The following is a 22535-nucleotide window of genomic DNA, read 5'->3' as shown; positions in this document are numbered from 1 at the left end:
GCCAACCCTAGTGGGGGAGGAGTCCCAAGTGGACTCCCCCATAGGGGGCCGGCCACCCCCCCATATGGAAGGGGGGAATCCCACCCCAAGTGGGATTCCCACCCTAGGTAGGTTTCCTTTTCATATGGAAGGTTTTGGTTTCGGGTCTTATTCGAAGACTTGGAGTCCAACACTTGGGGTTCCACCTATATAATGAGGGGCCAAGGGAGGGGGCCGGCCACCCCAAGACCACAAGCTGGCCGCCCCATTGAAGTGGCCGGCCACCCCCTCCCAAACCCTAGCCGCCCCCCTCTCCTCCATATCTCCCGCGTAGCTTTAGCGAAGCTCCGCCGGAGTTCTCCACCGCCACCGACACCACGCCGTCGTGCTGTCGGATTCAAGAGGAGCTACTACTTCCGCTGCCCGCTGGAACGGGAGGTGGACGTCGTCTTCATCAACAACCGAACGTGTGACCGAGTACGGAGGTGCTGCCCGTTCGTGGCGCCGGAAGCGATCGTTGATGTCTACGTTCCCCCTCCTTTCCTGTAGACAGTGTTGGGCCTCCAAGAGCAGAGGTTTGTAGAACAGCAGCAAGTTTTCCCTTAAGTGGATCACCCAAGGTTTATCGAACTCAGGGAGGAAGAGGTCAAAGATATCCCTCTCATGCAACCCTGCAACCACAAAGCAAGAAGTCTCTTGTGTCCCCAACACACCTAATAGGTGCACTAGTTCGGCGAAGAGATAGTGAAATACAGGTGGTATGAATATATATGAGCAGTAGTAACGGTGCCAGAAAATAGCTTGCTGGCGTGTAGTTGATGGTGGTAGTATTGCAGTAGTAACGCAAAGAAAACAAGAAACAAGCAGTAGTAACGCAGCAGTATTTAGGAACAAGGCCTAGGGATTACACTTTCACTAGTGGACACTCTCAACATTGATCACATAACAGAATAGATAAATGCATACTCTACACTTTTGTTGGATGATGAACACATTGCGTAGGATTACACGAACCCTCAATGCCGGAGTTAACAAGCTCCACAATAATGCTCATATTTAAGTAACCTTATAGTGTAAGATAGATCAACAGACTAAACCAAGTACTAACATAGCATGCACACTGTCACCTTCATGCATATGTAGGAGGAATAGATCACATCAATATTATCATAGCAATAGTTAACTTCGCAATCTACAAGAGATCATGATCATAGCATAAACCAAGTACTAACACGGTGCACACACTGTCACCTTTACACACGTGCAGGAGGAATAGAACTACTTTAATAACTTTGCTAGAGTAGCACATAGATAAATTGTGATACAAACTCATATGAATCTCAATCATGTAAAGCAGCTCATGAGATTATTGTATTGAGGTACATGGGAGAGAGATGAACCACATAGCTACAGCGGAGCCCTCAGCCTCGGAGGTGGATTACTCCCTCCTCATCATGGAAGCAGCGATGGCGGTGAAGATGGCGGTGAAGACGGCGGTGGAGATGGCTCCGGGGCAATTCCCCGTCCGCAGGTGCCGAACAGAGAGTTCTGTCCCCCGAATTGGAGTTTCGCGACGGTGGCGGTGCCCCTGGAGTCTTTTTGGTGTTTCGTCAATTGGTACTGCGTTTTTAGGTCGAAAGGGCTTTTATAGGCGAAGAGGCGGCGCAGGGGGGCACCTGGGGGCGCCACACCCTAGGCCGGCGCGGCCTAGGCCTGGCCCGCGCCGCCATGTGGTGTGGTGGCCCCCTGGCCCCTCTCCGACTCTTCTTCGGTGTTCGGACGCTTCCGGGAAAAATAGGAGGTTTGGCGTTGATTTCGTCCAATTCCGAGAATATTGCCCGAACAGCCTTTCGGAACCAAAAACAGCAGAAACAGAACCGGCACCGTGGCATCTTGTTAATAGGTTAGTTCCGGAAAATGCATGAAAATGATATAAAGTGTGAACAAAACATGTTGGTATTGTCATAAAACAAGCATGGAACATCGGAAATTATAGATACGTTGGAGACGTATCAGCATCCCCAAGCTTAGTTCCTACTCGTCCTCGAGTAGGTAAACGATAAAAGATAATTTCTGAGGTGACATGCTACCAACATAATCTTAATCATACCATTGTAAAGCATATGAGATGAATGCAGCGATTCGAAACAATGTAAATGCAATGAGTAAACAAGTGAATCATATAGCAAAGACTTTTCATGAATAGTACTTTCGAGACAAGCATCAATAAGTCTTGCATAAGAGTTACTCATAAAGCAATAAATTCATAGTAGAGACATTGAAGCAACACAATGGAAGATTAAGTTTCAGCGGTTGCTTTCAACTTGTAACATGTATATCTCATGGATAGTTGTCAATGCAAAGCAATATAACAAATGCAATAAGCAAGTATATAAGAATCAATGCACAGTTCACACAAATGTTTGCTTCTTGAGGTGGAGAAAGATAGGTGAACTGACTCAACAATAAAAGTAAAAGAATGGTCCTTCAAAGAGGAAAGCATCGATTGCTATATTTGTGCTAGAGCTTTTATTTTGAAAACATGAAACAATTTTGTCAACGGTAGTAATAAAGCATATGTATCATGTAAATTATATCTTACAAGTTGCAAGCCTCATGCATAGTATACTAATAGTGCCCGCACCTTGTCCTAATTAGCTTGGACTACCGGATCATCACAATGCACATGTTTTAACCAAGTGTCACAAAGGGGTACCTCTATGCCGCCTGTACAAAGGTCTAAGGAGAAAGCTCGCATTGGATTTCTCGCTATTGATTATTCTTCAACTTAGACATCCATACCGGGACAACATAGACAACAGATAATGGACTCCTCTTTTATGCATAAGCATGTAACAACAATTAATAATTTTCTCATTTGAGATTGAGGATATATGTCCAAAACTGAAACTTCCACCATGGATCATGGCTTTAGTTAGCGGCCCAATGTTCTTCTCTAACAATATGCATGCTTAACCATAAGGTGGTAGATCGCTCTTACTTCAGACAAGACGGACATGCATAGCAACTCACATGAAATTCAACAATGAATAGTTGATGGCGTCCCCAGTGAACATGGTTATCGCACAACAAGCAACTTAATAAGAGATAAAGTGCATAATTACATATTCAATACCACAATAGTTTTTAAGCTATTTGTCCCATGAGCTATATATTGCAAAGGTGAATGATGGAATTTTAAAGGTAGCACTCAAGCAATTTACTTTGGAATGGCGGAAAATACCATGTAGTAGGTAGGTATAGTGGACACAAATGGCATAGTGGTTGGCTCAAGTATTTTGGATGCATGAGAAGTATTCCCTCTCCATACAAGGTTTAGGCTAGCAAGGTTATTTGAAACAAACACAAGGATGAACCGGTGCAGCAAAACTCACATAAAAGACATATTGAAAACATTATAAGACTCTACACCGTCTTCCTTGTTGTTCAAACTCAATACTAGAAATTATTTAGACCTTAGAGAGACCAATTATGCAAACCAAATTTTAGCATGCTCTATGTATTTCTTCATTAATGGGTGCAAAGCATATGATGCAAGAGCTTAAACATGAGCACAACAATTGCCAAGTATCACATTACCCAAGACATTATAGCAATTTACTACATGTATCATTTTCCAATTCCAACCATATAATAATTTAACGAAGCAGTTTCAACCTTCGCCATGAATATTATGAGCTAAGAACACATGTGTTCATACGAACCAGCGGAGCGTGTCTCTCTCCCACACAAGCATTTATTCAACAAAAACAAAAACAAAAGCATACAGACGCTCCAAGTAAAGCACATAAGATGTGACCGAATAAAAATATAGTTTCAAGAGAAGGAACCTGATAATTTGTCGATGAAGAAGGGGATGCCTTGGGCATCCCCAAGCTTAGACGCTTGAGTCTTCTTGAAATATGCAGGGATGAACCACCGGGGCATCCCCAAGCTTAGAGCTTTCACTCTTCTTGATCATAGTATATCATCCTCCTTTCTTGACCCTTGAAAACTTCCTCCACACCAAACTCGAAACAACTCATTAGAGGGTTAGTGCACAATAAAAATTAACATATTCAGAGGTGACACAATCATTCTTAAAACTTCTGGACATTGCATAATGCTACTGGACATTAGTGGATCAAAGAAATTCATCCAACATAGCGAAAGAGGCAATGTGAAATAAAAGGCAGAATCTGTCAAAACAGAACAGTTCGTATTGACGAATTTTAAAATGGCACCAGACTTGCTCAAATGAAAATGCTCAAATTGAATGAAAGTTGCGTACATATCTGAGGATCATGCACGTAAATTGGCTTAATTTTCTGAGCTACCTACAGGGAGGTGGACCCAGATTCGTGACAGCAAAGAAATCTGGAACTGCGCAGTAATCCAAATCTAGTACTTACTTTTCTATCAACGGCTTTACTTGGCACAACAAAACACAAAACTAAGATAAGGAGAGGTTGCTACAGTAGTAAACAACTTCCAAGACACAAAATAAAAACAAATTACTGTAGCAAAATAACACATGGGTTATCTCCCAAGAAGTTCTTTCTTTATAGCCATTAAGATGGGCTCAGTAGTTTTAATAATCCATTAGCGGGAAATAGTATTTGAAGCAAAAGAGAGCTTCAAGAGGCAAATTCAAAACAAATTTAAGTCTAACATGCTTCCTATGAAGAGGAATCTTGTACACAAATGAATTCATGAAGAACAAAGTAACAAGCATAGGAAGATAAAACAAGTGTAGCTTCAAAAATTTCAGCACATAGAGAGGCATTTTAGTAACATGAAAATTTCTACAACCATATTTTCCTCTCTCATAATAACTTTCAGTAGCATCATGAGCAAACTCAACAATATAACTATCATATAAAGCATTCTTATCATGAGTCTCATGCATAAAATTATTACTACTCCCAACATAAGCATAATCAATTTTATTAGTTGTAGTAGGAGCAAATTCAACAAAGTAGCTATCATTATTATTCTCATCAAGTGTAGGAGGCATAGTATAATCACAACAAAATTTACTCTCCATAGTAGGTGGCACCAAAAGACCACTATCATTATAATCATCATATATGGGAGGCAAAGTATCATCAAAGAAAATTTTCTCCTCAATGCTTGGGGGACTAAAAAGATCATGAAAACCAGCTTCCCCAAGCTTAGAACTTTCTATATCATTATCAACAATGGTGTTCAAAGCGTTCATACTAATATTACTACCAGCATGCAAATAAGATTCCATAGGTTTTTTAATTTTCGCATCAAACAATCCATGTTTTAAATCAGGAAATAGCAATGGAAGCTCATTTTTGTCCATTATGCCAAACTAGTGTAAACAAGAAACAAAAAGTTGCAATTGCAGGATCTAAAGGAAATAGCTTTGAGCACAAACACAATGGCGCCAGAAAAGTACTTTACCTGGAACCGGAGTATGAGTGCCTTTTACCTTTCCTCCCCGGCAACGGCGCCAGAAAAGTGCTTGATGTCTACGTTCCCCCTCCTTTCCTGTAGACAGTGTTGGGCCTCCAAGAGCAGAGGTTTGTAGAACAGCAGCAAGTTTTCCCTTAAGTGGATCACCCAAGGTTTATCGAACTCAGGGAGGAAGAGGTCAAAGATATCCCTCTCATGCAACCCTGCAACCACAAAGCAAGAAGTCTCTTGTGTCCCCAACACACCTAATAGGTGCACTAGTTCGGCGAAGAGATAGTGAAATACAGGTGGTATGAATATATATGAGCAGTAGTAACGGTGCCAGAAAATAGCTTGCTGGCGTGTAGTTGATGGTGGTAGTATTGCAGCAGTAGTAACGCAAAGAAACAAGAAACAAGCGTAGTAACGCAGCAGTATTTAGGAACAAGGCCTAGGGATTACACTTTCACTAGTGGACACTCTCAACATTGATCACATAACAGAATAGATAAATGCATACTCTACACTTTTGTTGGATGATGAACACATTGCGTAGGATTACACGAACCCTCAATGCCGGAGTTAACAAGCTCCACAATAATGCTCATATTTAAGTAACCTTATAGTGTAAGATAGATCAACAGACTAAACCAAGTACTAACATAGCATGCACACTGTCACCTTCATGCATATGTAGGAGGAATAGATCACATCAATATTATCATAGCAATAGTTAACTTCGCAATCTACAAGAGATCATGATCATAGCATAAACCAAGTACTAACACGGTGCACACACTGTCACCTTTACACACGTGCAGGAGGAATAGAACTACTTTAATAACTTTGCTAGAGTAGCACATAGATAAATTGTGATACAAACTCATATGAATCTCAATCATGTAAAGCAGCTCATGAGATTATTGTATTGAGGTACATGGGAGAGAGATGAACCACATAGCTACAGCGGAGCCCTCAGCCTCGGAGGTGGATTACTCCCTCCTCATCATGGAAGCAGCGATGGCGGTGAAGATGGCGGTGAAGACGGCGGTGGAGATGGCTCCGGGGGCAATTCCCCGTCCGGCAGGTGCCGAACAGAGTTCTCGTCCCCCGAATTGGAGTTTCGCGACGGTGGCGGCGCCCACGGAGTCTTTTGGTGTTTCGTCAATTGGTACTGCGTTTTTAGGTCGAAAGGGCTTTTTATAGGCGAAGAGGCGGCGCAGGGGGCACTGGGGGCGCCACACCCTAGGCCGGCGCGGCCTAGGCCTGGCCCGCGCCGCCATGTGGTGTGGTGGCCCCCTGGCCCCTCTCCGACTCTTCTTCGGTGTTCTGGACGCTTCCGGGAAAAATAGGAGGTTTGGCGTTGATTTCGTCCAATTCCGAGAATATTGCCCGAACAGCCTTTCTGGAACCAAAAACAGCAGAAAACAGGAACTGGCACTGTGGCATCTTGTTAATAGGTTAGTTCCGGAAAATGCATGAAAATGATATAAAGTGTGAACAAAACATGTTGGTATTGTCATAAAACAAGCATGGAACATCGGAAATTATAGATACGTTGGAGACGTATCAATCGTGATCAAGATCTTCTACGCGCTTTTGCAAGCGGCAAGTGAACATCTACCGCAGCAACAAGAGCCTCATCTTGCAGGCTTTGGAATCTCTTCAAGGGTGAGACTCGATACCCCCTCGTTGCTACCGTCTTCTAGATTGCATCTTGGCTTGGATTGCGTGTTCGCGGTAGGAAATTTTTTGTTTTCTATGCAACGTTATCCTTCAGATGGGCCGACGACGTGGGCAGCTGCGTTTGGGCTGCACGGACAGGTAAGCCTCCCCCTCTCTATTTTATTTTATATTTTTTTATATTTACTGATTTGAATTTGTTATTTGAGTTCAAATTTGAATTCTGTTAATTTGTGCATGTTCTTAAATATTTGAATATTAATATAATTTTATAATGATGCTTACTGCATTGTTTTGTTTTTTAAAAAACATTTAGTAATTGATTAAATTTGTGTTCTTGTGAGACACAATTCAAAATTCAAAATTAGATATGAATTTAGGGGCTCATCTCAATTGCTTTTTAATTTAAGAACCAATCTATTTGAATGGTTTGAAAATTTATAATCTGTGCATGGTGAACATATTATTAAATTTTGCTAGAGTGCTTAACAATAGTGAGGTTCACATATATTTTAATTAAGGTTAGAGTTTAAAATGAATGGTAATGAGGATGGGGTTGGATCATGATTTTATGTGGTTAATTATTTCTAAGGGTTTAAGAAGATAGTTTGATAAACTCTATCTTTAATAATCTTGCTTAGCAAATTATAGCTTGGATTACTTAGGGTAGATCCTATGTTCATCATATTCAATTCACTTACTAAGGTGATTCTATTTTATAAAACACTACTCTATTTGGTTAGCTAAACAAGTTGCTTGGAAGTCAACTATAATTGGACATTGGTTTCACTCTACTCACTTAATTATCATTTAAGTTTAAGTATAACTAGCTTGATTTATACTTGTGATCTATGATACACAAGCTAGGACATAATATTTTATGTGGAGTGGATCCTATGAGAAAGGGTTTAGGGTTTTGCACTTAACTTGTATCTCTCATGGCAATAGTTAATATTAGTGTCTTACCTCACTTGGATAGGGTTTTAATAATAATAACCTAGGTTCTAGGCAATGGATGGTATAAACATATGAATGGTTCTCTCCTTATCTGAGGTTTAATAGGAATATGTTTGAATGAACATGATGGAATAGTCAAGGATTGATAAAGAATGAATATGGGTCCTTGACTTAGGCTCAATGTTGTAGTTGGAGATATACCATGTGAATCATGGTAGAAATATTTATTTAGTAAAAGACATGGAAAAGATGAGTTAAGAATAGTTTCTTGTTAAATTGTGTGCTTTGATTTATAGTTGAATAATTATTCATGTGTTGTTGTAAGGAATGTCATGTTGAGATCTTTTATAGGATCTTGTAGTTGACCCTTACTTAAGGTGTTGTTTGTTGTAAAACTAATTCTATTTGATCTAGCCCATAGAATCAAATCATCTCTACCCAAAACAAGGTTTTAGCAAAGATCACATTGAAGTTTATAGCGCTTGACTTGATGATCTACTTCAGTTCCAGCAAGTCAAGTGAAACTTCAGTTACTGTGGTAAGTTTTATTTAAAAGGGCGAAAATTCCCCGGATTTTCTATGCATGAATGCAATGTACACTTTGGTGTTCTCTCATTTTATAGACTTTTAACATGGGATATTACAACAAAGATGTCTGATCTAATTAATCTAGATACCAAAACCTGGAATGAGCAGCTTATCTGTTCTCTATTTTATGACGTGGATGTTAAAAGGATAATTAAAATTTCTCTTGCGGTTGGGATGACAGAGGACTTCATATCTTGGAACTACACAAAAGTTGGGCTATTTACTGTCCGCTCGCGATATTTTCTGGAATGGGATCATCAATATGGTCAGAATTTACTGAGGACCAATCAGCAGGGCACTGTTGAGCTTAATCCAGTATGGGCTAGCATTTGGTCACTTCGTGTTCCAGCAAAAATAAAAAATTCTCTTGAAGATTCTTACACGGCACAATACCGTTTTGGCAAAGAGGCAGATTATCACTGGTAGTCTTTGCCCTGTGTGTTCAGTACATTGTGAGGATACTCATCACGTCTTTTTCACTTGTCCAAGGACAGCCGAGATTTGGGAAAACCTGGAGATTGTGGAAGAAATTGTGGAAGCGAGAATGAATTTTTTTTTTCGAAACAGAGGCAAAAGCTTTGCCTCATCCATTTATTAAGCAGAAGATGCCCGGTTTTTAGGAGAAAATCGAGCAAAAACCAACAACAACTGTGCCATAGCACACCCAAACCACACACACCGCCACAAGGGCACACCCAGCCACCCTGGCTACCCACAAAAGCTAAGAAGCTCAAGCCGGCCTATGCCAAACAGATGGCTCTTCGGAGAGAGACCGGCAGCTCCGCTTCTGACGACGAGCCTCGGAGAGGAGATGCGCAAGACAAGCGCCGAATAGGACCTTCACCGGACCGCCTCACGCAGGTCATCGTACACCGCCCGAGGGTGGCTTCGACTTCACAGCAAGAAGAGATCACCACGAAGACATTCGAACACGCCGGAACGGAGCCGACTAACATGACCTTGCCGCAACCAAACCTTGGTCACCACCATCGTCGTTGCCTCACAAGACTCCACCCGGAACACCCGGACCTCCGGTTGACCTCCTGCCAACCCAGAAGCCATGTGTGCCTACCCCGCCGGAGTGCGCGAAGGGGGTCACCACCTTCAAGACGACGCCCTCAAGAGGGGACACGACGAAGAATCGACGCCGTCGTCCGATCCCATAGGATCAAGGCTTTCACCCGAAGACGTGAACCCGAGGCAGCGAAGGTCGTAGAGCTCCACGACCGCCCCCCCAAGAAGGACGGCGACATCCACAGACGCCGCGCGGTCAGGCTTTCGCCCGGAGCAAACGAACCACCACACCCTCACGCGGCCAGACAGCGAGACGAAGATCGAAAAACGCTGTCAGCCCGCAGTCCGCAGACACACCTCATGTGCAGAAGCGGCGCCACCGCCACACACAAGCCACCACCGCCACCTCCACCAGACCAAGGAGCTCCGCGAGCTCGGCTGCCACCACCCGCACCACGCGGGGTTGAAGAGCCAAGTCGCACCATTATTGCCGACCAACTCACCGAGAAGAGCTCCGCGGACGCCGCCAACCGCCACAGAGAGGGAACTTCGACGGACGCCAACACGGGAGGTCCAAGGCAGAGCCGTCGGCCGCAGCAGCGCGAGCCCCCGGTCCAGCCACCATGCCGCCCTCGCGGCCACAGTGGCCGCCAACCACCGACATCACACCCGCAGAGGCCGCCACCACCCGGAGCCGCTGCTCCGGCATCCGGGAACCACATCGGACCGTAGTCCGACGAGCTCCCCCTCCACGCGCACGGCAGGTCAGGCTGAGGCTGCCGGAACCACCAGATCATGTCGCAGCAGGGAGCCCCGCAGCAACCCACGATGACGCAGCATGGCAACTGGGTCGCGGCCGCGCGCAACGCAACCGCCCACGAAGCCCAGATCGGGCCCGAGCGGGCCCGCATGGCTGCCACCGGATCTGAGGCCGCCACAGCACCCGTCATGCCGCCGGCTTCCCGCCCGTCCCGCCGCGACGTGGTCTTCCCCTCCGCCTCCGAGCACTCGACGGCGCCATGCGCCGGCGCGTCGCCTCGCCGGCTCCACCCAGATGCATCCAGCCGCCGGGGGTTCCCCATCCCACGAGCAAGCAACTCCCGGCCGGAGAAGAGACATGGCCTGCCGCCGCCGGCTCTGGGCGGGCTTTGCCCGGCGGAGTTCGCCGGCGACAGCAGGGGAGGGTTGGGTGGGGGCTGTGCTGGCCGGCGTGAGTTTTTTCCGCCGCCCGTGTCGCCCAGGGGAGGGAGCGACGCGGGGGCCTTTCGGTGAGCTTTGTTTTATCGTGAAGCGAGAATGATAAATCGAGCGGACTCGGGTGTTTTCGAATTCCTCCTACGGAAAGATGAGAAGAAGATACCACTTATCCCTGAACTGATGAGGAGTGTGTGTTTTTAGCGCGGGGTTTTGCCCATGTTGTCTTTAGCCATATATTCCCAGGGAAAGCAATCTAGTAGCGCATTCTCTAGTAGCAAACGCAATTGGGAATCAACCGATTGTCTGGCTTGTTGACCCTCCCGATTGCATAGTTCCTTTGTTAGCAAATGATGTAATTTTTTTGTGAACTAGACGCAACAAGTTTCAGACACTTTTTTCCTTACCATGGTAGCTAAGGGGTCTAGAAGATTTTTAATGAGGCGGCTTGCTGGCTTAATAAATTGTGATTTTATCTATATAAGAAAATAAGTCGCCTAGCTCCATCTAAAAAAACAAAAAAAAAAGTCGCCTAGCTCCAACCGGTTTTCTTCGGATGTGGTTCCCCTTCGAATTCTTAGTTTCGGTTTTTCTATTTTATTTTCTCTGTTTTATTTTTTCTTTCTTTCTTATTTTTCCATTTTATTTTTATTGTTATGTTTCTACGTTTTATTTTCCTTTTATCTATTTTTTTAATTCTTTATCCTTCTAAATCTTAATTTACATGTAATTTCAAGATATTTATAGATTTAAATATATGTTCACATATTTGAAAAATGTTCAGCACAATCAAAAATTAATGTGTTTAAATTTTTTGTCGTTCAAGCGGTTCTAAATAATGTTCACATGGTTAAAAATTTCTTCATAGATTTAAAAATACGTTCACAAAATGAAAAATGTTCATAGATTCAAAACAAACCATGGATACGAGAAAACCTCCAGGATGTTCATTTTTTTTCACATGTTCAAACAACAAGTTCAAGGATTAAAAATGATACTATGTTTTTTCATTTTAAAATTTGTTCATGTAATTTAAAATAATATTCATGAGGTTAATTTTTTTAGAGGAAATACGTTCATGAAAGGAAAAGTATTCACGAAATCTTAAAAAAGGGTTCATGTGTACGAAATAATGTTCAGGGCATTATTGTTTAAATGAAATACGTTCACAAAAAATGATCATGGATACGAAAAAATATTCATGGTATTTAAAAATATTCGTAGGTTCAAAAATGCGTTCATGAATTAGAAACGAAGAGTAGATAATTTTGAAAAATGTTCATGCGTTTGATAAATTGTTTAAGATTTCAAAAAATATGTTTATGGACTCAATTTCTTTCATATTTAAAATATTTCACATAGTTTGTATAATGTTCACAAGATTCAAAAATTGTTCATGCATGAAAAAAATACGTTCAAAAACTTCAAAAATGTTTAGAGATTCAAAAAAAAAAACTTCACAGATCAAAAAATTATATTCATGGATTCAAAAAAATTCACAAGTTTCAAAATATGTTCACGAGTTTTAAAAATGGTTCACATGTTTTACAAAAATGTTCGGAGATTAAAAAATAGTGATGATTTTTGAATACGAAAAAATGTTCGTGAGACTCAATTTATTTCCCAGATTCAAAAAATGTTCACATATTTCAAAATATCTCATAGTTAAAAAAATATGTCTGCAATGCAAAAATATATTCAGAGGTTTTTGAAAAAAAAAATGTTCACGAGTTCAAAACATTACTGTATTATTTTTTACACTGATTTAGAAATTTGAATAGACCTAGTATTTTGGGGCTTCAAAAATGAACATCAATGTAAGGTTTACAAATAACAACCTTTTTAGCCAATGTTTTATATATATTTTTAGTCCCTTTTATTTTTCACTCCTTCAGAAAATATCATTTTTGTTCACTAATGTATGTATTATTTGAACTGTTCCAGTTGCGAAGCGAAAAAAATCAGAGAATCAGCCGGTGGGTTCGTTAGGCAGTGCTGCGAGGGGCACGCGGGCCTGATGTGCCACGGGCCGGCCGTGTGGGCACGGGGCCGTGCTAAGCCTGTGCCGTTACTCTGCCTTGCCCAAGTTTGGTACCGAGCATTCTCCGGAACATGTACTCCGTATATATATATAATAACAAAGAAAAAACACCTCGAACCCTAGGGCTGCAAAACAGATCCGCCCCGGCGACGTGCGTTTCCTCCAGATCCGCCCCGGCGACGCCCGTTTCGTCCAGATCGGCCCCTGCTCTGTCCACGCCACCCTCTCTTCCCCGCTCCGCGCGCGGGGTCAGCTGGGAAAACTGCTTCATCTGAAGGATTATGGAGCCACAAGCAGGAGCTGACGAGTCCATTGCGTATTTGCCTAATTACCCCATTTAGCAAAATATGTGACAAATTTTACCCCCTTCTAAAATTTTATGAGCATTTTTATCGATGGATCCGGAGTGTTAGGCACGTTTACGCCAATTTATTTAATTCTGTAACTATTATAAAAAAAGAAGCAAATTAAAATCATGCTGCTATACATAGAGTGTGCAACTGCTTCTCCCATTGAGACGCTGATCAGATGATGTATGGATTCCACATGCAGCGTAGCATCTTCGCGGACACGACCTACATTGTTGTTGTAGTCGCGTGAAGATTATGCCACGGGACATCTTGTATTCTTGCGGGTAGGATAGCAGTGGATGCTCTTTGCAATCAGTAGTTAGGTGGCATAGAGGTACTCCCTTCGATGCATATTAATTGATTTAATTTTATCTAGATTTTTATGTATCTAGTCAAGTTTCTAGACTACATGCACACGTATTTAGACAAAGTGGAGTCAATTAATTTGGATCGAAGCCAATACAAAAATTAAAAGGGGTAAAAATTGGCACAATATTTACTAAATGGGGTAATTAGGATGAAAAATTTCTAAATGGAGTAATTAGTGTCAAAAATTTCAAACTAGGGGGTAAAAAGAGGAATTTACTCCCCCCCCCCCCCCCCCCTTTTCTCAATTATCTCTACTCATGCACCAATTTTCGATTTCAATTCTAGGTTGCCTTTAAGCCAAATCTCTGATTTGCCATGTATAAAACACTGGGATTTCTTCAAGTTTGATTATTTAAGTAGGTATATGCATACTGTCTAAGATATGTTATGTTTCAGGAAGAAGGACAACAATTGGTGGAAGAAATTTACTGCGACGGACGCCGTTTTAAAGAAGTGGCGATGTGAGTCCTGGATGAGCTTTTTGTGCTTTCGTGCTGCTGATTCTTTAATTTCTTCACATATTAGTGCACAGCTGCACACTCTAATTAATTGCTACAGCTCTTACGACGTGTTTGTCTATTATGTATGCTCTTTTTAATTAGTTGAAGAAATTATGAGAAAGGAGTATGAAGCTAAGAACAAGCGCTTCATGGATGAGTATATGGATGAGAATAAGAAAACACAAGCTGAAGCTAGTGATGAGATTACGGAACCACGAGCTGAAGCAAGTGAAACATTTGGTGACACAGACAGCCATGCGAAAATTTCAGCTTCACACTTGAGACTTGGTGTTGTCTCAATTGCTTTGTACAATGGTGATTACGCTGCTATGCATAAGCTTAAGTATTGTTCTCCAAAGTCTTATTCATTACCCGTTAATGATTTAAATCATGTTCTTGTGCAGAAAAAGTGATGGTATATGCATGCTCGGGAGCAGCTGTACGCCACTGGCATGACAATATACGAGGTCACCATAGAATATTTGTGACCACAGCACGTTTGGCCCACAAATTTAATGAGAACAGAACCAGTGATGATAACTTGAGGGTTGGTGCTGCTACTCACTGTTTTCCTTTTTACTTGCTTCGTTTATCTTCAAGCTAATTGGACTTGATCATTCTGTGATGTACTGAGGGTTTTCTCACTATAGATTGAATTGCGTACTCAAGATAATGCAACTCTCCATGGGTTTTTGGGATTATATGATGAAAATATTGCTATGGTCACCTCCTTTAGCCTCAAATGTGTCTACACTATGGATACCTGTAATCATGTGGATCTGCCCAAAGGCACACGCAATAGTAAGCAGCTATTTGCAATTGGCTATGCAACCAATGGCACTTTGATGGGGGCAAAATGTTCTCATCCTGTTTTCAGTGCTACAGGCCTTGTGTCAGCCAATTGTAAGATAACAGAGGTACACCCCTGATTTGTTTTTTCTTACTTGGCATGATATGTGTGAACCTTTTCCTTTCTAATCCCTGGCATTTTTACTAGATTGGACTTGGAGGGCCAGTTATATACTTTGGCCGTGGTGGATCTGGACACATTGCTGGGCTTATCACTGGATATTGTAAAGAAAAGACCACCTTCTTACCAACAAAGATGCTTCATGAATCGTTGCAGCGTCTTCTTCTGCTAACCAGGTATACTATCTGCACAAGTCTAATATTTACAAGTAAATAGCCCAGTGGTTGCTATGTACAGAAAACATATAAAGCAACGATTAGATTGTTATTCCTTTTGGTTCAGTGAGTATCAATCAAAACATTAATATAAAAATTACAAATTTGTCTTCCTCCTTTCCTTGTGACCAACCCAACCAAGGAGCTCCCTTGCTCCTGGCTACATTTCTTCCTCTTCTTCCCTATGCACTCGTAGCAGCCACTGCAACAAATTTCTGCACAATTCTTGTTGAGCAATGGCCACCTTCGTCCAAAATCAGTCACAAATCACTGAAGGTGATTCCAGTGCCATTCTGCTGTAGGGGCAACTTATTCATATGATGTGTGTTCCCTGATTGGCTTATTTATTTACGTTTCAAATCCTCCTGTGTCACTTGCCCCTTGTAAGGAGCTATTTATTTGGTACCAACAAGGCAACAAGCATTGGAGTGTTGGAAGTTTTTGCACAGTACCCTCTGAATTTAGTGCTCTTGTTTCAGTGCTGAAGCTTTTGTATTTGTCTAGCCGAAGAAGAGTGGCGGTGAAGTATGGACAAAGTGATTCATTTTTTTGACACCTTGATCCTCAAGTCATTTTTTTGAAAATATTTATAATTTCATATCTAAATATTTTTCGTACTATTGTCCTTTTTCAAAATTTGGATTATCCTATTTTACATATATACATGTTTTATGGCAGTAAAACATCCCACTTCCATGGATATTCTTTGCCTGATGGTGTAAAGACAGTCATCCCTTCAGGTGTGAACTACCATGCAAGCTATCATTCTAAATGTTACCTACTGGCTTTAATTGTGCACACCGAATTGATTATGTGAATGATACACCTTATTGCTTCAGGATGTGTGGTAAGATCTAAGATTCTTCAATCCTTGGGCTATCCCCTGCCACCACCACTTGTGTTTGAGCGTAAGTCGTGTTTTTGTATTGCTCAGTTCTACCTTGTACACTTCTTAATTGCTAAATTATGTATTTTTTGTGTCATAATTATCCAGTCAATGGTAGATTGGCTGGTAGGTTTGAAGAGTATTTCGGTCAATTTCATTATTGGGATGGTTATCCTTTTGATTTCCCTTACCGTTATGAGGGGGAGGAGCTTATCTGGAAGCAATTTAGAAAAGATGTCCTTGAGAAAATATCCCAAAGTGTTGTCTCAATTGCTTCATTCCATATCCACGGTGATCTTTACAGTTGTATGCTCATTACTCGTCCGTGGTAATCTTTTATCCTCACTAACTCATGCTTAAAGTTATGATGTGCAGGAAAAAGAAAGATTAGGTATTTTGCTTGCACAGGCCTCCTTATAAAAGGCCCAGACTGCACGTTCGTCCTTACTTCGGCCAGTTTGGTTAGGACTGGTGATGATGGCCAGATTTATGGGAACTTGAGCGTTAGTGACCCTGTTCATTTTTCTTGATGTTTTAAGTTAGGTGTTGGTTAATTAGTTGAGCTTGATCACTATGTTTGTTGCAGATTGAGGTATTTCTCCCACCAAATCACCGTGCGGAGGGGACATTGGAATTCTATCATCTAAATTACAATATTGCCATTGTCCGTCTACAATATGGTCTTAGTACTCCTATTTCTCCAGTAGATATCTTCAGTGGCAGTGAGTCTAGAAATACTAAGGTAGTAGCTATAGGGCGTGCCCCTAAAGGAGCTCACGGATTATTGATGGCCTCAATGGGTAAAGTTAAGGGTAAATACAATGCTGTTACTCAGCGCAAAAACAAGCATTTGGCTGCTCGACAGCAGAGTTTGGATCTTGATTGTGAAGACCTTCTTTTGTCCACTTGTCAAATCAAGAAGGTACAGTGGTGAATTTCTGTCATTCTTTTACATGGTACGGGTGTAGGTAGTTAATCTATTTGAGTTGTCTGCCCAATCGTTGGTACAACCTATTGTAACCATCTGTGCATCTTGGTACTAGGCTGGGATTGGAGGCCCCCTTATTCGTTTGGATGGTTGTTTCGTTGGCATGAATTTTTATGATGAAAGTCAAACAACTCCTTTTCTACCACGGAAGGAGATTCTAAAAGTTTGGTCCAAAGCGTCTGATCTGATAGGAAGGTGCTTTTTTTCTCTCTCCATGCTTTTGCATACATACATGTGGTTCAAGCGTTAAGCACTAACTTACACTGAAATATGTTCGACCAGTGGTCTTGTTGACAGGGCCCACACTGAAGGCCCTTTTGACTTGGAATGCTTGGAGACTTCCAAGATGCCAAGCCGTATTATGACTCGGTCCCTGACTCTGTCCCTGAAGAGAAAGAGAAACCAGTAATTGTTCTGTTTCTCGATGCCAATTGTTTTTGGTAGTATTCAGTTGACAATGAACTTACACTGAAAATATATATTGAATGGCAGGTGGCCTGTGTCCAAGCCATATTGGTGTCTTGGTGGTCAAGTTGGTCTTCTAGACCAGCTTCGTGGGAAAATTCTCATGTAGACGTCAAGCTGCCGCTGGATTGGGAGAGTTCTAACCAGCGTCATGGGAAAGTTCTATATGTACTAGACCAGCTTCATGGGAAAGTTCTGTATGTGCTAGACCAGTTTCATGGGAAAGTTCTCATGTAGACACCAAGCTTCATGGGAAAGCTCTCAGATTGTGCATTGTTTCCCTTGCTAGCAGCATATGCAATTTCTGTATGGTCTGTCAGCATATATCTATGGTGTTTGTTTACTTTTGAAGTATTGAACAACGCGGATCACTCCTAGTGTAGCTCGAGAGTGCGCGAGCAAAGCGGCTCACTTTCCCCAACCTCCCCTCCCCCGCTGCTACAGTACTTTGAGAAGGATCTCCAAATCGTTGGGCCGACCCAAGGCCATTCTCGCTGGCGTTGCCGGACGAGATGAGCTGAGGGAAGGCTGCGGCTTAGGTAGTGTATATATTAGCTCTAGTTTTGGCTCTAGTGCCAGTAGTTGGCGTTCTGCCGGTTGGAGTTTGTTGGTCTTTCCAGGTCAGAGTTCGTCGGTTGGAGTTTGTTGGTCTTTCCAGGTCAGAGTTCGTTGGTCTTTTCAGGCTAGATCCGGCGGCTGCTGGTGTTTTTCCTCCTCGCCGTTCTCGTCGGAGGGGCGCGGTTGGATTCCACCAGCCACTCCACTAATAAAGCCTGTGGTGGATGCGAGTTTGGGCGGCTGCGGCGGCTCTCTCCTTTGGCCTGCCGAGAGGGAAGGAGAGCTCCAGCTCTTTAGCAACTGCTGCAAGCTCAAAGTCCGGTGGCCCTTTATCCGGTGTGTGCGACCGCCGCCGGTTTTCCGTCTGCGCTGATTTCGAGCGGACTCCTCTCATGGGAGGCTGCCGTGGCTCTTATTGACGGTAGAGCCGAGGCTGCTCAAGGTGGAGAAGTTCTCAGATGCAATTTACCCCGGCCTGCCGTGGTGGCGAGGAGGGAAGCTGCAGTGGAGCTGCGACACCCCAAGCTCTGCATCGACATATGCCTGTGAGGTGCTACGGAGTGGCTCTGCCAGGGCCCCGTCAAGCTGCTATTGCGTGTGTTCATATCAGGCGCCATCGACCTCATCTATGCTTGCCTCCCCACGTTCGTGGCAGAAATCATGGGTACCATGGTAGGCTGATTTTTATGCCGTCGTGCCGCTGTGGTCTTGGTGCTCTGATTCAGCAGCCTTGGAGATCAAGAACCTTTTTTTCTTGGAGAAACTCATATGCGTCCAGGAATTGGGCGCCGAAATCTTCGACCAAGATGATTGCTTCATCACTGGTATGCTCCGATAGCTTATCAACCTCCATCTGGAGGCCCTTCATCACCGTAGGCGCTGAAAGCTTTGCCAGGATGAAGTCAAGTGGTCTTGTCCCCGCAGTCGTCCATGGCTGCAGCGCGATGCAGTTTCTGCTCCGCAGTGGAGAAGAGGGAGGACTAGATTGCAAGGTCAAATCTTTTAGCAAGGTCTTCTCTGCATTTGCTGGGGACCCATACATGTTTTCCTCATTTCTTGGGGTCCTTTGTAACAATTATGTACCTCTGTTGTTGACTTTAATGAAAGGTTCAAGGCCCTGCTAGGGCCCTCCTTTGTTCAAAAAAAAAAAAACAACGCATATCATTTTCTTATGATACCTAGTTGTATCCCTGACAAATATATGATGGGACAGAAAAGATATCTCTACTAATAAATTACGGATCGATGGTGTTGGTAGGTTAAAAAAATCGAAACAAATTTTCGTCCGTAAAAAAGCCCGGAACTAGTCCGTCGGGCTTCTCACGTTCTCTCATTGTGTAGCTTTCGTACGTCTCCGAGCCAAAGACGGAGTCCCGATCGATCTCTGTACAGAGTCGTGATCGATCTTGAGAGGACGATTTCCTTCTTTAGTCCACCAACCGTCGTTGTGCGCACCCCAATCCCGCGAGGCCGCGGCTTGCCGCCTCAGAGTCCAGCTCCAACCCGATCGATCGTGTCCTCAAATAACTAACCACACAATGCCCCCAAGTTCAACTACACCGCCTAGCCAATCTACAGAGACGAAGCTGCACGAGTACGGTGTCAGGATTGGTCGAGGAGGCCACACCGTCGGTGGCTCGCCATGGACTGCTACAACTACGACAAAGACGAGGAAGAGGAGAGATTGGAGCCGGATGAGGACGACGCTCGACTGACTCCTCCCAGTCACGGCACCCCGACCATGGGCTCCCGGGAAGGGCATGCGCGTCGAACTACAACGCTCGATCTGCCGGAGTACTGCAAGCGCGACTGCCTCTTGGGTTCCTCCGGGCTGCTCGCGCGCCGTGTCGCTCTCGCCAGGATTTGAGAAACTTCTTGTGCTGCTCCTTGATCCGAATAGGCCCGCCGGGAGTTGTTTTCTCTGCTGCCGCCAACGTTTCTGGCCGTAGATCTTGGGCGTCGATTGCTAGGATTGACAGAGCCGGGGATCATATGTAATTCGGCGAAGGGTCTTCAGTCCGGTGTTTGCCTTGGCTGATGTGCCTACATTGTTGCGGTCGTTCGCGTGCCGGCTGTTAGGACAATATGCTTGTTGTATTACCGGGGGCCAAAGGCCACAATATATAGTACATGTACATGTGCACATATGCAGAAAGCCCCCTAACATATGGGGAAAGTACAATAGACAAATATATACATCTAACACCCCCCCTCAAACTCATGGTGGATCCACAACACTGAGTTTGGAGAGTAAGAAATCATGCTGCGCTCGAGTCTGTGCCTTCGTAAAGAAATCCGCCAACTGCAAATCTGAAGGCACATAATGAACCGCAACAACATCATCCTGTACCTGTGCACGTGCGTAAAAAGCATCAACACCGATATGCTTGGTCAGCTCATGCTTGACCGGATCACGTGCAATACTGATAGCACCTGTACTGTCAGACAAAAGTGGAGTGGGTGTCGTAACAGAGACCCCAAAATCTGCAAGCAACCACCGTAACCAAGTCACCTCAGTAATCAACAAAGCTATAGCCCGCAACTCAGCCTCAACACTCGAACGGGAAACTGCGACCTGTTTCTTCGTCTTCCAAGCAACAAGCGAACCACCAAGAAACACACAGTAAGCAGAAAGCGAACGACGATCCGTAGGATCACTCGCCCACATAGCATCCGAATAGCACTGGAGCTGGAGAGAGCTGGAACGGGGAAAGAAAAGGCGACGAGTGATCGTGCCACGAAGATAACGAAGAACACGGAGGAGATGACTATAGTGAACAGTGGTGGGAGCTGAGACAAACTGACTCAGAATATGAACAGGATAAGAAATATCAGGACGAGTGACAGCAAGATAAACAAGACTCCCAACAAGATGGCGATAACGGGTGGGATCAGAAAGAGGATCACCATCAGTAGGACGAAGCTTAACATTAAGCTCCATAGGAGTATCGACTGTGCGCTCATCCCCAAGAGCAGCACGAGCAAGAAGATCCTGAATGTACTTTTCCTGAGAGATAGAAAAGCCATCAGAAGTGGAGGAAACCTCAATGCCAAGAAAAGAGCGAAGAGGACCAAGATCAGTCATAAGAAACTGATCGCGAAGACGAGCCTTGACGAAGGCAATATACTCAGGATCATCACCAGTAATGATCATATCATCAACATAGAGAAGAAGAAGAGTACGTCCACAAGGAGAAGTGTGAACGAAAAGGGCGGGATCATGAAGACTAGGAGAGAAACCAGCAGCAGTCACCACAGAGGCGAAGCGCTCAAACCAGGCACGAGGGGCCTGTTTAAGACCATAGAGAGAACGTCGAAGACGACAAACCATCCCATCGGGAACAGAATACCCAGGAGGAGGCTGCATGTAAACCTCCTCACTCAACTCGCCATTAAGAAAAGCATTCTGAACATCAAGCTGGGAGACAGACCAACGGCGAACAGAAGCAACAGCAAGAAGGGTACGCACAGTAGTCATATGAGCCACAGGGGCAAAAGTCTCATCATAGTCACGGCCGTGCTCCTGCTGAAAGCCACGAGCCACAAGACGCGCTTTATAGCGCTCAAGAGATCCATCAGAGCGAGTCTTAATTTTATAGACCCACTTACACGTGATAGGACGAACACCAGAAGGGGGAGAAACAAGATCCCAAGTGCCAGTGCGCTCAAGCGCAGCGATCTCCTCAGCCATGGCAAGCTGCCATTCAGGATGACGCTCGGCATCCTGATAAGAAGTCGGCTCGAAAACGACAGAAAGACCATACTGACTAGGAGAGTAACGAGCTGGAGCACGACGCTGACGAACAGGCCGTGAAGGGGGAAGGTCATCAGCAGAGGACAACTCATCAGAAGAAGAGGAAGAAGGGACAACATCAGAAGGATCCGAAACCGGAGAACGAGGAGTACTAGGTGGACTAGGCGGAGGAGAGGATGGCACCGAAGGGGGCGCATCAGGACTAGGAGGGGGAGGAGATGGGATAGCAGGGGGTGCATCCGGAAAAAGAAGAAAAGAGATATCATCCACCGGGTAAGTACCCGAGGTGGGATGAGGATAGAAGGGACGCGTCTCATCAAACATGACATCACGAGAGATGCGCATCCGACGACCAACGGGGTCCCAACAGCGATAGCCCTTATGCTCATCACTGTATCCGAGAAAAACACACTCAACAGACTGAGCGGTCAGCTTGGTGCGATCGCGAGGAGGGAGAAGAACATAGCAAACGCAACCAAATAAGCGAAGTGTCGAGTAATCTGGAGAGCAACCAGAAAGACGCTCGAGAGGAATGCCACCTTGAAGGGCAGCAGAAGGCTGAATGTTAATGAGGTAAGTCGACGTAGCGACAGCCTCAGC

General features: G+C 44.0%; 1 protein-coding gene across 2 annotated transcripts; it reads left to right on the top strand.

The window, feature by feature from the left end:
* The first annotated feature begins 13000 nt into the window (after positions 1 to 13000).
* On the top strand, positions 13001 to 17974 carry LOC127298781 (uncharacterized). 2 transcript variants are annotated; one of them, XM_051328633.2, is made up of 14 exons: positions 13001 to 13196; positions 13996 to 14060; positions 14202 to 14414; positions 14504 to 14646; positions 14750 to 15016; positions 15097 to 15245; positions 15963 to 16024; positions 16124 to 16192; positions 16279 to 16461; positions 16546 to 16673; positions 16757 to 17092; positions 17214 to 17353; positions 17456 to 17563; positions 17651 to 17974. In XM_051328633.2, exons 1-14 carry the CDS (start codon positions 13162 to 13164, stop codon positions 17730 to 17732), a joined length of 1980 nt encoding a protein of 659 aa, XP_051184593.1. In that variant the 5' UTR covers positions 13001 to 13161; the 3' UTR covers positions 17733 to 17974. The 2 variants fall into 2 exon arrangements, with proteins under 2 accessions (XP_051184593.1, XP_051184592.1); XM_051328632.2 differs by having other exon boundaries at positions 17441 to 17563.
* The last annotated feature ends 4561 nt before the right edge of the window (positions 17975 to 22535 follow it).

Source organism: Lolium perenne, chromosome 5 (assembly GCF_019359855.2).
Source record: "Lolium perenne isolate Kyuss_39 chromosome 5, Kyuss_2.0, whole genome shotgun sequence".
Taxonomy (NCBI): Eukaryota; Viridiplantae; Streptophyta; class Magnoliopsida; order Poales; family Poaceae; genus Lolium; species Lolium perenne.
The sequence above is the reverse complement of the archived record's forward strand: the minus strand, read 5'-3'. Positions and strand labels throughout refer to the sequence as shown.

Excerpts from the sequence above, each read along its gene's own strand:
- LOC127298781 (XM_051328632.2), top strand. The coding sequence starts at position 13,162 with ATGGAGCCACAAGCAGGAGCTGACGAGTCCATTGC. Across the intron at positions 16,193-16,278 it reads ACCACCACTTGTGTTTGAGC|TCAATGGTAGATTGGCTGGT; the intron begins GTAAGTCGTGTT and ends ATAATTATCCAG. Across the intron at positions 17,093-17,213 it reads CCACTTGTCAAATCAAGAAG|GCTGGGATTGGAGGCCCCCT; the intron begins GTACAGTGGTGA and ends TCTTGGTACTAG.